The following is a 16,232-nucleotide window of genomic DNA, read 5'->3' on the forward strand; positions in this document are numbered from 1 at the left end:
CTGGCTGGGCTCACCGTGTAATCCGAGCACAATTTAGCAGTTAATCAGTTTGAAACTATACAGGGTACATATCATACTTTAATACAGATATATTGATAAACTTTTAGCACACATCGTCGAGAGTTTTGGAGGAACCAGCCTGCTCACTAAGGCGGAGTCTGATTTTGACTTGTGATTGGTTATCATGCTTTTAGGAGGGAGATCTTTCGTTCTGTGAATTTTCCCCTACAATGGCTCGCATCAAATTTAAAACTTTGGTGCTCGCATACCAGGCAGTTAAACAATCAGCCCCTGTATATATTCAATCCCTTATCAAGACTTATACACCAACAAGACCGCTCCGTTCTGCCACTTCGTGCCGTCTGGCGCCTCCTCCTCGCCACACCTGCACCTCACGCTCACGACTGCTGTCTGTCCTGGTCCCACGGTGGTGGAATGACCTCCCGGTGGATGTCAGAACGGCAGAGTCTCTGACCTCCTTCAAGCGCAGACTGAAGACCCATCTCTTCAGGCTACACCTTTCCCTCCCCAACTCACCACCATGATTAACCTTAGACTGTAATGGCACTTATGTATAGATATTACTTGTATAGGTATTTTTTGTATTCTAGCTGCAATTGTGGTATGCTAGTTTGAAAGTTGATTGTACTCTTAACGGGTTCTGATTTTCTGCATGTTTACACTAGGACTCGGAACTATACTGTCCTCTCAGGTCCTCTTTGCACTTGTTCTTGTGTTTTAATTAGCGTCTGCTAAATGCCATGTAATGTAATGTTGTCTGGAGTGCAATTTGGGCAGCTACACATTCCTTTGATCTCTTTACGTGTTCAAACTAAGTTGCAGTTGCATCATTTGTGGTACACCATCATATATTAAGTTATATAGGCAGTTTGTTTCATAGACAGATAAGTTGCTTGCTCATCATATAATTGGTTAGCTAGAGTGAAAACTTAAGACAAAACATACAGTGTTGTGCAGCACACTAGTCACCTGTTCGGCGAACATTTTAGAACGCTACGGAACGACGGCAGGCTCTGTCGCGTTTGTCAGATTTGAAAGGTACTATTTGGAGAATAGGAGCATAAAGAAAGTTATCAATGTTCCTGGTAAATGGAGTAATTGCCAGTATACTGGCAAACGTCATCTTCGTCCTGTTTGGTACACAAATCTTACCTTCTGGTTCTAAAGGCTTTATAAAAACAAAAAAAAGAAATAAAGAAGCAGTGTTGATCATTTACTGACGATACAGAGCCTTGTAATTTTGTGGTTGCAGAACCATATGGGCAGATAATTTAATGCTTAAAGTTGTCACTGTTGCAATCTATGATTGAATGCACTAGCATAGCGTTTACCAGTATAACAAATGCATCTGACCCCCCTATTACATTAGCAGTTGCAGTCAGCTCCTCAGCTTTACAAGACTGTACAAATTCTAAAATCCCCCCTCCTCCAATAACCATGGCAATGTCCAACCACACCAAATTAAATTTGAGGAGTTAATTGATTTTGGCTGTTCCAAATTAATCTTAACTACTAGCTTACACAAAACCATTACCAACTTCAGTTCAGCAATCGGCCTTATTTTCAGTTCACAAAGCTCAAAGTTTCAGGTCTACAAAAGTGCATTTGTGGCATTTCCTATAAGATTCACATATTAATCAGACCATATTTTATTAACATTTCAGTCGGTTTCCATTCTAGTTCATTTCCCTGTGCCATAATATCAGAACTTGGTCAATATATTACAATGAATGTAGCCACTGGGTAGTTCTATATTGCTGCCATCATTTACTAAGAGGTTACTGTAGATTTTGCGCATAAAAATAAATGAACACAGTAGGCTATACTGACCACACACAAACTGGGCTTTTGAAACCAGAAGAAAGGGAAACTAACCATTTTGAGCACGAGGTATGGAATTTGCATGGACAGAGCAGATTTTACAAAAGGCTTCACATTTAGGGGTTTATTTTACTGATCAGCTTTTTGTCAAGGTATTTGAGCAGATCATGGCAAGGCAGAAAAGCACATTTAATATAGAAATGACTTAATTTCAATTTATTATTTCACCTTTGGAAAAAAACCAAACAGTACAATGTCATCCGCAATAAGAAAACTACACAAGTAAAGAAAACATTTTAAAAACAGATCTCTAGTAGTAAATTGTTCTAAAATGTAAGCTACTGGCTTGGCGATTGTGGTCATGGCATGACTGGGGGGGGGGGGGGGGGGGGGTGGGCTCAGGGGAGCTCCTTTGTAGTCAATTTTGACTGAATGTACAGCTCTCAAGGTATGCCCAGAGCTTGCTACAGTCAGAAGTACCCCTCCATTTCACTCAAGGACATGCGAGTAGCCCCAATCTAACACTCTTATAAAATCTAAATAAGCTGCAATATTAAACCCAATATTCAGAAGTGATCTAGCAGCAGGAAGTGGTCAGCACATAGCTCAGCTATGGAAGTCCGATACTAGTTTTAGAATGCAGGGCATCAAGTGATCAAATGTCCCTCTCGATAAAAGCGAGGTTTACAGAGGCAGAGAGAACCACTTTGAAGATTCTTTAGTTCTTGGGGATTCCTGCGACAATCTCTGACTCAATGCCACAGTGGTCTTCCCCACGCAGGATTTTGAAGAAGCCTGAAATTAAAGGATGTAAAGGACAGGCCACTCAAATTCTCACTGCACTGACACATTCGTTTTGTGCATCATTACCCCATTGTCTGTATTCTTCTGTGGCCCACCCCAAAGTTGATGAATTTGCAATAAAATAAAACAAAATTAGCTGGCCATCAGAAGGAACCAATGCTTACCATTGTCACCCCAGTCAGTGTTCCAGGAGTTAGTAGCCAGCCAGTAGGGGGTACCATTTTCCTCCCCCCAGCCCAGGATTTTGATGGCATGGCCACCTAGGGGTGATCCAGTGACATGTTGATAGACACCTGCAGAGAGAAAAAAATATATAAAAAATAAAAAATTGTTTATGTATAGACCCCTCGCCCCTTAGATGCCTGCTTGAGACCTCCCTGGGTCTTGTGTGTGTGGTAAACATAAGGCAATACAAGAACCTTCCCAATGGTTTAACACTTATGCAAGCTCACCAGTCTTGTACAACAGGAAGTCATCATAGACAGTGAAGGCAGCCTCTGCCGGGCCGTTCTTGTACAGTTCAGCCATTATCTGCCGCTGTTCAGAGGGAACACGGTAGGAACGCTTTCCTGCAGGAGAAAAAAAAAAAAAAAAAAAAAAAAAAAAAGCAGATTAGCATTTCAGAGCCAACTAGCACCAATTATGGGATCCAGGAAGATTCATTGTTTAATCTCAAATACAATGGAGCTCAGAAAACAGTAAATCTGCTTATTGTATGCAGAGCTTTCACCCCTGTCCAAGTGCAGCCACTCACCATAGTGTTTGTCCTGCTTGTAGGAAGGGGTGTACCCATCCTCACACTGAGGCACACATTTGGGTGTGTCACCACCTTCACCAGTGCAGGGTGGGCGTGTCCCATTCACATGATGTTCACATGGAGCAATAGAATATGGCCGGCACCCTAAAACCAAAAATGTTCAGCACAAAAAGGATTAAGGAAGACAATTCTAAAAATGCAGGTTCCGTAGATATCTAAAGGCAGTGATATTCTGCAAGTGTTTTCCCAAGATGGGGCAGTGTCATTTTGGTGTGCCAAAACTTCTCCAAATGGTCTATTTTAGATAATGTTGTGAACAAGTTTGACATCTTAAGTTGACTCAATCACTTATTTTGAAAACCTAATTTCTAATGTTTGGTGGGCCTGGCTCAGGAGCGGAACATGAATGATGTAAAACAATTTCATCTTGAATCAAACTGCTGAACTTTGTCACCAGGGATAATCTTTGCATAAAATAGGCCACATTCAGTAGCATAAGGTTATTCCATACTCTAAGTTTTAGAAACGCCAATATTCTAGTACAGCAAATGGCTTTAGTAACAGGACAGCCTGAAAGGAAGTTACAGGTCAGCAATGTTAATTACCTAATCGGAAACCACTGAACTAGAACCCAAAATCATGCGAGCCACAGAGGCGCAAGGCTAAAGTAACAGACTTTGATGCATTGCGCAAACCCAGTACCAATGCAGTCCCCCACAAGGATACGGACAACAAGTAAATCACATGGTTTAGGGGACAAAAGGGAGTGTGTGCATGGGTGGCAGCCCAGAAAATGGTCATGAACCCAGGACCACACCAGCTGTAAAGTCAAACATTGCCCAACACTAGAGAATTACATTTAAATGGCCACAAGGCATTATTTCAGTCCTCATGTGGTGTGTAGAAAGCACTTACCAATATGAGAGTCATACAGCCCACCAGACACCAGTCCCTGGCTGGTCCAGTACTCCCAGGCAGCAGCGGGGTATCCTCCATTGCACCTAGAGAAGCAACCATGTTAAGGTCTGTGAAATCGCCTTGTTAATGAGGTTAGAGGACTAAACTGGTTCAAGCGGACAGGAAGGTGCAAGTAACAAATAACCAATAACCATGCTTTACAACAGTGATATGCAGAAGAGCACAACACATAAAACCATGAAACGGATGGACAAAAGCAGCATACCACATTGGTTTCCAGTCCCACCAACTAACAAGATAAGTCTCGAAATGCAATTCATTTGGCACGCAGAACGTAGCCTTCAACTCAATCCACAAATGACAGGATGCTGCATTTCAATTTTTATACATTCACTCTAAAGAATGCACAATCACTGTCACTGGTGTTATGTGCATCTTAAACATTAAAGGCTTGCACATCTAGGCAATCTGTGTGTGAACGTGACGTTTACAAAAATTAATTGCTAACGTATCATTTCTAAAGCTGAAATGGTAAGCAGAGTTTAATAAATACATGTTCACCACCAGGCAGATTGGTAGTTTATAATGTAAACCGCAATCTACAAGCTACAGTAGCTTGCAGATTGGGGGCCAAGAATGCAAACACTGCAGGGAATTGAAAGTTGTCTTTGGGATGGTAATGGTTTACAAAAACTAATGATTTGTCACATACCGAATGAGCGATCAGGGTAGGATAATAGTATACACTCAAACTATCATTTTAACCTGCATTTAGAGACTGACAAGTAGACTTCGCATGCAAGGGTAACATAATCAGGGCCATGGGAACATTAATTGGGGGTGCTGTAGTGGGAGGTACATTCTCACTGGAACTTGACCAATGCAACATGAATGAAAACAATGAAGACAATGAAAATGCTTTACAACGAAGGGCTCATGTACCATGCATTGGTACTAGCAATGTGTCCGACTTCCTCTTTTACTCTGGCTTCAGTAGGCCTACTTGCTATAGCCTTCGTACTGGTGATGGGGGAGATTAATGATAAACTATGCAATTATCAAATCTTACTGCAAAAATGGCGAGCCCTTCCTGACATTACATTTAAAGGAGAGTGCTTTAAGGAAAACAAACAGTGACTAAACATGAATACAAACAGTGGTTTAGATCAAACGAGCAATAATATTAGAATTGTGTGTGTATATATGTATATTACATTACATTATTGGCATTTGGCAGACGCTCTTATCCAGAGCGACGTACGACAAAGTGCATACCCAGGGACACACACACACACACTTTCTTTTTTAAATGAACAGTAAGCAAAGTCGGAATTAACATGATTGCTCAAGCAGCCTTCCGAAACCTGACCATACAATTAGGCAAAATAAATTTACCGCAATTCTTGCATGCCAAAATCTAATATCTACTAGACTGGACATGAACTAACCCATTAACTAACCTCGGCCTATAACTTACAACCTCATTTATTTGTTTGCAAGCAGCAATTCGTTTAAAAGTTTCTTTTGTACACCAATTTAAGCTCACAAGACATCAGTCTGCAAGATTGACTGAAGCCAATTTCAGAACTTTAACATCTTCATTTTGTGGATAAACAGCATTATTATTATTTATTTATTTTTTTTCCCCGTATGGGCAGTTCTTCAAGACGGCCTTTACAAATGGCTGCTTCATTTTGAGGAAGCCAATGCAAGAGCAGCACACAATCCAAACACCAGAGGACTGGGGACCTGGGAGGGACAAGGACACCTGCAGCATTGTAGAGGTCTATACATGACTAAAAGACAAAGCTCACCCCATGCCACAGTCAGAGCAGCAGGTCAGCAGGTCCTCAGCGGAGATCTCCACACTGACCTTACCGCTGCTGTGGACGCACAGGCGGTCAGAGATGGCCTCTGCTGCACCAAAAGCCTGCCCAAACAGTATCAAGTCAGCAACACAGCATGGGAAGGGGAACAAGCACTTAAGTCACTAATTACTTGGCTATGCCAAAGGCCCCCCACCCCCACCCCAAACAATACAGTAAGGAGCCATTACATTTACATTCAAGTTAAGTTTCCTTAATATTCCTGTAGGACATTCATAAACACCCATCTAGTCTGCTCAATAGCATGCACATGGTTCTAGTAATAGGAAAGGAATGTAATTTATGGAAAGCCCATCATGAAGGACATTCAAAGTACAAGATTGCATTGTACCCAGCATACTTTTGCACCACAATCCTTCAAAAAGGAGGGTGAATTCAGGTAATTTGGGACACTTTTGTAAATACAGTTTGAGCCTAGCCTCTCCAGAACACTGCAAAGGCATGCGGTCAAGCTACAATATGCAATAGAGCAAGAGGACTGAACCCAGGTCCCCCAGGTCAGGCTCCCAGCCCCTAGCAGCAGGAGTTCAAGCCGTACCCAGCAGGAGCCGCAGGAGCCCTGGTCCCGGACCTCCTTGATGGTGGGGCAGTTGGGCCACTGCTCCCTCGGGTCAAAGTTATCAGGCAGATTGACATCTCCAGCATACTGAACCCTGGAGACAGTAAAGTTTCACATTAGCAAATTTGCAGTGCCAGTCCCAAGACAAGTTTGTGAAACCAATAAAATAAAACTCATTTTGCAGGGGGAGCAGGAGCCAGATTGTGACCATACAACCTCCACGCAAAATCAGCCAAAGACCACGACTGTCCAAAAGACACCATTCCCTTTTAACGTTAGATTAAAATGGCTCCAATCCTTAACATAAGCAATGCTAACACTACAAGTGCTGCACAAAGGGGAGACTCACATGACTGGGAGTGTGGGTCCCTTCAGCAGAGTCCCACATAGCCGCTTCACATAGCTGTAGTCAACATCATGGAAGTTGTGTCCAGCCTACAGGAAAGAAAGACCATGTGACAAAGTAAACATTACCAGAGGCCTGCAATAAGACGAGGGTCAATGACAAACTCAGGGCTGGATAAGAGATTAAGCTTAATCATGGACTAAATGCATCTTTGTATGGAGAACCTCCAATTGAATTTAGTCAAGGAGCAGGGATGTGACAAATCCGTACCGTGCAACTGATACTGCTTACGATTGCTAGGGGTCGTATATACATTTTATTTATTTAAACTGCAGCACTGACAAACACAATTGCATTTTCAAACTTTATTTTGCGCCTTCTTAGTTCAATTTAAATAACATTGTCAGCCCAATTGCTGTAACGGAGGTTGCACTACACTAGGTACTAGGGGTGTGTATTGGCATGAAGCTGGCGATACGATACGTATCCCGATATAGGGGTGACGATACAATATTGCGATATATTGCGATACTGTAGGCAAGGCGATATTGCGATTTTCCATCCCTATTTTCCATCAGAAAAAATCTGGCCTACTTTCAGAAAAATCCATAGCATAAAACACAGTGATGCAAAAACAAACTGAATGCTGCGGGAGCCGGTTTGATTTGCTGAGCTTCAGCCATAGCATAGTTTCAGCAACCAAATGGCGAAACGCATGAGTTTCAAACAGTCACGACGAGGCCTGTGCGCTCGCGAGATCTTAAAAAAGCATAGTCTAATGGCTAACCGAAATGCCATCAGTAGCGGCCACATTAAATATTATGAAATTTTTTTTTTTTTTTTTTTTAATTAATAAAATATCGATATTGCACTTTAGAGGATCGATTTAAAATCACGGCACGAAGTATCGCGATATTGAGGTGAATTGATTTTTTCTAACACCCCTACTAGGTACATGTAAAACTAATTTGGCAGTCTGGTTAAATCCCTGCATCTTACAGCATGTCCAGGCATGTTGGTCATCATGAGTCTTAATGACTCGATTGGCATTAAATGCGCAAATCTGCTGCAGTTGAAAACTTTGTTAGACAGGGTTGTGCACTCAATTCCATGGTCATGCGAGATTTGCCTGAATCAGAACACCGATTCCATTTTACCATAGGTGATTGATCTACAGATTTTTTTATGCCAAGACAGGAGAAACAATTTCATATTTGTATGCAACTGTAAACTTTACCAATGCATTTGATTTTATATGACGCAGGGCAATTGTAGTGGTGAGATGAACGTGGTCCATTTTTCACTGAAAGCAGGGAATATTTGCTTTCAATCCAACTGATAATGACAGGCTACAGGTCTAAGGACAAAGCTCTGGCCAACATTAGATAGAACAAATTTTTAAAAATAAAAATAAAAGGTGGATCATGATCGCATCAATAAGCAGTCTCAAGTTCGAAAATTGTTGGATTAATAGTGCTTCCAAGCAATTATAGCCATCGTGATTTTCAGCTTGCCTACTTAGTAATATTGCGAGCAACATTTGTCCAATGATTTTTTTTTACGTCATTTATTTTAAATGCAGATTCAGGCTTCAGGAAGGCTACGTCCAGTTTGACGGTAGGTTGAATTTGCGCGTCACTGAATAAACACAGATCCTATATGAATCAAACGCCATAGACGAGTGAACCAACAGCCACAGATTAAAATTTGTAGCATTAAATTCCCTGCAGTCTTTGCATTCTTAACCCCCTGAAAATGGCCAACGATTGCTAGAACTAGCTTGTCGACTGCAAGCTTAGAATGTAAACCACAATACACCTGGACGTGAATGTGGGTTTGATAGAGACCTTTTCAGCTTCAGAAAATGATAGGTTGTAAACATTTACAACTCAGCTTTGGTTAAACGTCTAAACGTTTAACACCCCTATCGAGGACTAGGCTTAATCTGAATTTGCAACTTTGTAAAAAAACCCTGGTGTAAAACTCAAGCTATGACAAATGTGAAATGCCAGCCATTTCAAAACATCTTGAGCTGGTCAAACCATGTTGAGTATGGAGCTGGTTTAACTGGCCAACCAGCTAACAGCAGTTGCAAAACATTTTACATTTTAGTCATTTGGCAGACGCTTTTAATCCAAAGCGATTTACAAGTGCATAGGTTCTACCATAAGTCAAAGCATCACATCCAGAAACTAGCAAAATACACATGAAATGCTGTTCTAAACAGTTATCATAAGTGCATTTTTATTTTTTTATTTTTTTTTGGGGGGGGGGGGGGGGGGGGAGGGGTTAGACAAGAATAGGGATATCAGAAAGTAGGGGCAGGGGAAATCAGGAGGGAGGACTAAGGTAGAGTTTGAAAAGGTGGGTTTTGAGTCTGCGTCGAAATAGGGGGAGGGATTCTGCTGTTCTGACCGTGGTAGGCAAGTCATTCCACTACTGAGGAACCAGAACGGAAAACAGGCGTGAACGTGCAGCTCGACCGCCAGGTGCACGTAGAGAGGGAACCATAAGGCGACCAGAGCTGGCAGACCGGAGTAGTCTAGCGGGGGAGTAGGGAGTGATCAGGGATTGTATGTAAGGTGGGGCAGTCCCCTTAGCAGCCTGAAATGCCAACACTAGGGCCTTGAAACGGATGCGTGCGGCAATAGGAAGCCAGTGGAGGCCAATGAGAAGAAAACTGCTCAAGCTAGGTTTTCCAGCAGGGAAGTTAGTGTTGAAATTAGAATCATGTTGCATGTTGCTTTATTAATATACTAATTTTTTAATGAAATAAATCAGGAGCTGACATTGCATCTACATTATGCTGGTGGAAAACCTAGAATCCTAAGGAATGCCATTAACCTATGCAGTGAAATTCTAAATAATTTCAAACCTGCAATACAGTACACGCAAATTTCTACGCAGTAGCAGTTTCTATTCAGTGATAAAGGGAGACCCTTTTCATTCCCTTATCGCTCTATTATCCTCCCTAGTTAGTTTAGTTTAAAATTACTCATCTGGTAAGTTAACAAATGAATGGGAGCGAATGAGCCAGACAACCAGGAGGAACGGTGATGCTGCTAGTCCACAGAGAGAGTGGATGTTGCTAGAATTAATGCCACAAATACATTGGGGCAGGCTCAAAATGCATCCCTTTGTATATTGACGTGAAATATCAGTTTAAAAATTAAATGTATCCAGCTGTAAGGGGACTGAAAATAGAATCTGTGCAAGTTGCTCTAGATAAGAGCCTGTTAAATGCAGACTTCATGCATAATGCAAATTGGGGGTGAAGAGCAAACTAGCAATTGGCCACAGCACTACATGCAAACACTGATAAAAAATAAAAATAAAAATAAAAAAAAGAGACATTTGCCTAAGTGACAGCACCATTTTGCCATAGGTTGGTCTATAAACAATGGCTCATGTGCAAAACCTATGCAGTGCAAGCAGGACAAAACAGCAGGCAGACCAGAAATCTTACACAGGATACTACTGCTACAGTAGGTTTTGAATTATACTGGAAAGCCTGAGTGTAGACCTGCCATTCCGCTTGACTAATGTTCCACAAGCTTTGCGAGATTAGCAAAGAGCTGCACAAGTGCACTGGGAAGGAACATACGGCAGATGGGGGGGGGGGGGGGGGGATAGGTTGCTGCAGACTTACCGTCCATGTGGTATTGATCTTGTTGATATAGTTGACCATTTCATGGGACAGGGGAGAGAGGCGTGGTCTGGCCCAACTGACTGACAGGGCCGAGAGCATGCAGAGCAAGGCAAACCGGCACATTCTGGAAGACAAAGCCAAAATGAGTCAGATAATGAACCTACATTCACCCATATCAAAAGGGAAGGGATTATGCCCAACACAAACCTTCAATTTAAAACAGAATACACCATTATATAAAATTAATAAACCTCATGACAAGGCTATGGTGAGAATTCAGGACCACCCCAAGCAAGAGAACCAAAATGCCAGTGTCTGCAGGCATTCGCACCAACCGTGTGCTACACCACCTGAAGTCAATTGGTGAAATCAGGTGTAGTGCATGGTAGGCGCAAATACCTGCAGACACTGCGGCCCACAGGAATCGAGTAGCGCTGAGCGAGATGCACCAAGAGGCACCCGTCCGATTGGAGTCTACATTTTACTGGTCTTAGAAAGCCCGCAGTCAATGTCCCAAGCTTATTTAAATTGATCAAGGCAGAGAAATGCATTACTGAATAAAGCACGTTCAGGTTTCCACTTACCCTAGACTGCTCAGATATTCATGACGCAGAAAACGAATTGGACCAGGGTGTTCCCAATACAGCTAAGCTACGCTTTTAACAGAAACGTAGACAAAGTTGTAGACCAAAACAGCACAACACTGCTGCAAAAAAGTGTAACGGCAGCATTTACTGTTGACGAGGAGATGGCAGAAGCTGGCCAAGCAATCCCTTACAACTAGTAGTTTACCTCATCGCGAATGTGACCCATTACCTTCATTGAGCAGATTACTCCATCCAAGCAACTTTGAACACAACATTTGCACTGGATAGGGCATTCTAATGAATTTGCCAATTTCACATGATTATGACCAACACAGTACAATCCCAACAAATCCACTGTACTGTGGCAGTTTTAATAAAGCCTAATAAAATTAAAGTTTCACCTGCTGATAAAGATGATGCTTGCGTAACAAGTTAGATTTGCCAGAGTCCAAGGTGGGATTTGAACCCAAGCCTCTTGTTCATCCAAAGAATTGCCAAATGAATGAGTTACCGGTCAGCTAGACAAAATTGCATCTTGCCAAGAGCAATGTTATTTTGATTGAGAGTTACATCAGGGAGTGTTGTTGTGGTAATCTGCTCCAAGCCATGGCGAAGTAGCTGAGCTAACCTCACTACACTTGAGTGGCCATTTTTTTACCATAAAATACAAGTTGCGGAAAACAGGCACACACACATTCTGTATTTTTTTTTTTTATTTTTTTTTTTTTTTAAACAAGCTAGCCAACTAATTTGGGAACCGATACGCGAATATAAAACTCAGTTAAGTTCAATACTGGCAGCAGAGAGTAGCCTAGATTCTGCTTTTATGAATCAGGGTATACAATTATTTTGGTAGCCATTTAATGAATACAAGTAGTAAGATTGTCATTTAGCGACATTAATGTAAACATACTGTAAGGTAGTAATGAAGGAAAGCAAAATGGCGCATTAGCCCACGTCTCGTCTGGACTAGCACAGTCAAACTATTTCATGATGACTAAACAATAAATATTTAAACAGGAAATGCATTACATAATGACCATTACAGGCTAGATGCCCGGCACTCTGTTCAGTGCGTGAACTGTTCCTGGTTGCTAGCTGCAGGTCAAATCAAGACTGAAGTTACACAACGGCCCTGTCGTCACCATGGTGGACACACAATACTAGTGACCAATGTACTGAGACAGATCCATATTAGGGCTGCTTGTGCATGGCAAAAATCATACTATTACTATAACAATTACTCATAGCATGCATTTATTGCACACATACACATCTAACAGGACATTCCCTTGAACTTTTAGTACTTAACTGAAACATAACAGTTGGTGAGAAATTAATTCCCTCAGGTCACGGGCAATGTTTAGCCCCATATGCAGCTTGGAGACATTTAATCTTCATTTTGAAATCTATCGACGTAATGAACTGAGGCTAATGCAACACCTGAATTCCACCAGATGCGTTGCTTATACACAGCAGAAGTGAAACAGGCATTTTGTCATACCCGAAGCGTTTTTCTACGAGCAGTCCACCAGCATATTCACAGATGACTCTGAAACAAGCAAGCCCCGTTACACAAGCACACTGAAACGTCTTAATATCACACTTGCCTTTTTAAAGTCCACTTGCATTTTCAATACAGATTTCCTGAGATTCCCCACTGAACACTTTCTGGCCACTGAGGGGCCACCCACTCCTCATGTGCTCACCATTTGGGGGTTCATGTCAGCAGTCTGCCCATTTTGCAACATTCCATTCCGTTACTGTCGTCTAAAGAATCTTTGGAACACCATTTGCCATATCAATGAACTTCAGTTTTTAGTGTCATCTGCTTCCAGTGTACAACCCCCCCTCACCTACCTCACTTGTCACCACCATTTTAGACAGCACCTGACAATTTGAGAAGTGCCTATGCTTTCTGCTGAACTGGCCACAATAAGCAGAATCTAATTCAGTCACTGACAAGGAAACCGGAAGTGAAAATGCAGCTTCAAAAAATAGTTTCAACTTAATTCAAAGTGCTGCTCCATGCTATGGTTGGCAAAATAACCCTCTTCATGCCACAACATCGCCCCCCTAAGAATCATACCATCAAAGAATAAAAAATAATTAACCAATTAATCCAAAACAAATAAATCAGTTTGAACGAATCCATCTTTTTTGACCCCCAAGTCTAATTTGTTCGGCTCCCTCCCCATGCACTGAGACCGGCCCACTCCATCTCCTTAACCAAAGACAGAAACGTTGTGACTGTCCAGAAGCTACTTACACAGTCGGTAACGCGCCAGTCATGTAGACGGAACGTTCCGAGAACAGCGCATGCCATTGTCCTGAATAGGGAACCATCGTAGACAAGTCATTTTTGTATTTTAATGAACAGTCCGCAAAGCGCTTTAATCGCAAAAATAAACGGAGCAGGACTCCTTACGCGGTTACATAGTAAATTGATCCAACTCTATAGCCCGAGGATATTACTCCCAGGCACAGTCTTCGATCTTATGAAATCTCACGTCAATGACATCATGATCCATAACCATGAAAAATGAATTGTATAGGCTAACGCCATTAGCTGTTAGCCACGGGCTTCCTGGTAATGAAGTCAATTTTGAAAATAGTCGTATATTAAAATTATAGCCACATTGTGCTCATTTAGACTGGTAAACGACAACTTCATTTTCAATGGAAACCCATAGAAACTTTCCAAATCTGGGGGTTCAGCCTAGAGCGATTGACGTTTATGTAGGCGTGTCCGCCCCTGCAGACTGGAACTACAGGCTTTAGAAAGCCAATTTCACATTATATACAATGTAATTGTATCATCTTAAATACGCCTAGCAAAGTCGCAGCCTACATTTTCTACGAAACCTGAAATGAAGCTGCGGAAGGTCAAACGTTTATCAATGCTATTCACAGCTGATGCATTATTTAGGCTAGCAAGCCACCGTGTTTACGCTGCGAACAAATACAGCTAAATGCTGCGAACGAAGAACTTAGGAACTAATATGAGACTCGTGTGCTTTCCGGAAGTACAATTGAACTAAAGAGTGAGCCAAATGAAACAATCTTTTGAACGAAGCCACAAGACGCGGCTCACTAAGCTGATCTAGATTCGACAATTCCCATCACTAAGTTCCATGCATTGCGCAAGCCAGTCACGAGGAAGTTGACCGACATTCAAGACCGAAATATAATTCAATAGTATTCTCTACATACAGTATAACATTAGCATGTCGAAGCAGTTTCCAATGCACACCCCCAACGAACGGTTAAGAGATGCCAAACACCAGACGATGACTTGCATGAATTGATCAGCTACCGGCGTTAGGAAAGATGGAAAAAATCATTCACTTCGAAATAACCCAACCCTTACTTTTTCATAAAGTAACTAACGTTACAGCTTTTCTACAACTTAAGTTAGGACAGTATAGTCGCGCAATATGCCACAAGTCATCAAGTTAAACTACAGACTTTAGGTTACGTTTCGTTAACACGAACACCGTTGAACCAACCACACTCCGAATTTCATGGTTAGTGGCTCGTTTTCAAACACCAACTAAACGAATCAGCCATAGGCTCCTTAAATAAATCGTCAAAACGATAGCAAAGCAGGTGGAAAGTAAAAACATAGCTAGCCAGCCAACTGAACGGTTTCGATTTAGTTAAGACTAGCAAAACTTGCTTAGGCTAGCTAATCCAACTTGATTTCAGCAAATGAGCCACTCCTAGCATTCAATGACACGTTTGGTTAACTTGGCTATATCAGATAACGTTCAAGCAATCTTCCTAACCAGAAGGTTCATCTTCAATCACGGTACCTTAAACATATACTCTGGGACTGCCGCGTTGACCACCGATTCCCCTCTGTAGACTCGACACGTCCCAGGTAGACGGAATTATTGTGCGCCTTCTTCGGCTGGTTTTATAGTACTTTCCAAACAGTGTCACAGCGCCTTTCGATTCTCTACATAAACCACAGGTCACATGACTAATCATGTGTGTACTGTCCTGATGACTCTCACGTGATAGCACTGGGTAGGCAGATATTTTCTAAAGCGGCCACAAAGCAGTTTCAAACCAGTTTTCCAACTAAGTAGTGGGTATATTTGGATTTTCTTGCTTATATTGTGGCAATGTGTGTATTCATACTTTTTTGTTGTTGTTAAAACTAGAATTTGTGTATCATATAGGACAGCAGTATCAAACTCCTGGAGGGCCGCAGTGTCTGCTGGTTTTTGGTGCTCTTCAGCACCAATGAATTTAGGCCTTTCATTGCCTAAATAGTCCACACACACATTACGGCCTTAATTGGCTGCTGATGGAAAGGAAACCACAAATATCTGTAGACACTCCAACCCTCAAGGACTGGAGTTTGATATCCCTGATGAATGCAGACCACATTGAGGAATTAGTTAAGAGGACAGCCCTAATTAGCCCAATCATTTAGTAATATTTAGCTGCATTCCTTGATAAATGCATGACAGCTAAATACTGTCCATGTGTCCCACCATAAGACATATGTTTGTTGTTAAATATCTGGTTAAACCAGTGTAAATGAGTTAATTTGGCCTGGGTAAATGGTGACAAAGAAAACCTGTATACACAGACTGTAGGAATGGAATTTCCTACACCTGATTGTTTGGCTAATTAAATAGGTCTCCATAAAATCAAGGTTTTTACACCCCCTCCAGACAGGGCAGCTGAGCTGTGAATTGAACATGTGTACAGAAAAAGGAACAATTATCAAGAATTATATGAAATGTGGCAAGATCATCCAGCTTAGATCAGCAAATGGGGCAGTGACTGTCTTTTTTTGGTTTACCACCAGCAAGCACAGGAACCATTTCAGTCTATATTAATCCGCTATCCTAGTAATATTGTCAAGCA

The 16,232-nt window shown here is 41.7% G+C and overlaps 1 protein-coding gene across 1 annotated transcript; it reads right to left on the reverse strand.

Moving 5' to 3' along the window:
• Window positions 1–1,951: 1,951 nt before the first annotated feature.
• Window positions 1,952–15,330, reverse strand: LOC133128135 (cathepsin B-like). The gene is made up of 10 exons (XM_061241440.1): window positions 15,164–15,330; window positions 10,762–10,885; window positions 7,116–7,201; window positions 6,746–6,860; window positions 6,136–6,251; window positions 4,319–4,404; window positions 3,401–3,547; window positions 3,099–3,215; window positions 2,811–2,939; window positions 1,952–2,637 (listed from the first exon to the last, which is right to left on the reverse strand). Exons 2-10 carry the CDS (start codon window positions 10,882–10,884, stop codon window positions 2,561–2,563), a joined length of 996 nt encoding a protein of 331 aa, XP_061097424.1. The 5' UTR covers window position 10,885; window positions 15,164–15,330; the 3' UTR covers window positions 1,952–2,560.
• Between the last annotated feature and the right edge of the window lie 902 nt (window positions 15,331–16,232).

The sequence above is a fragment of the Conger conger genome, chromosome 5 (assembly GCF_963514075.1).
Source record: "Conger conger chromosome 5, fConCon1.1, whole genome shotgun sequence".
Classification (NCBI taxonomy): Eukaryota; Metazoa; Chordata; class Actinopteri; order Anguilliformes; family Congridae; genus Conger; species Conger conger.

Excerpts from the sequence above, each read along its gene's own strand:
- LOC133128135 (XM_061241440.1), bottom strand. The coding sequence starts at position 10,884 with ATGTGCCGGTTTGCCTTGCTCTGCATGCTCTCGGCCCTGTCAGTCAGT. Across the intron at positions 3,548-4,318 it reads GCTGTATGACTCTCATATTG|GGTGCCGGCCATATTCTATT; the intron begins GTAAGTGCTTTC and ends TTTTGGTTTTAG. Across the intron at positions 2,940-3,098 it reads CTTCCTGTTGTACAAGACTG|GTGTCTATCAACATGTCACT; the intron begins GTGAGCTTGCAT and ends TTCTCTCTGCAG.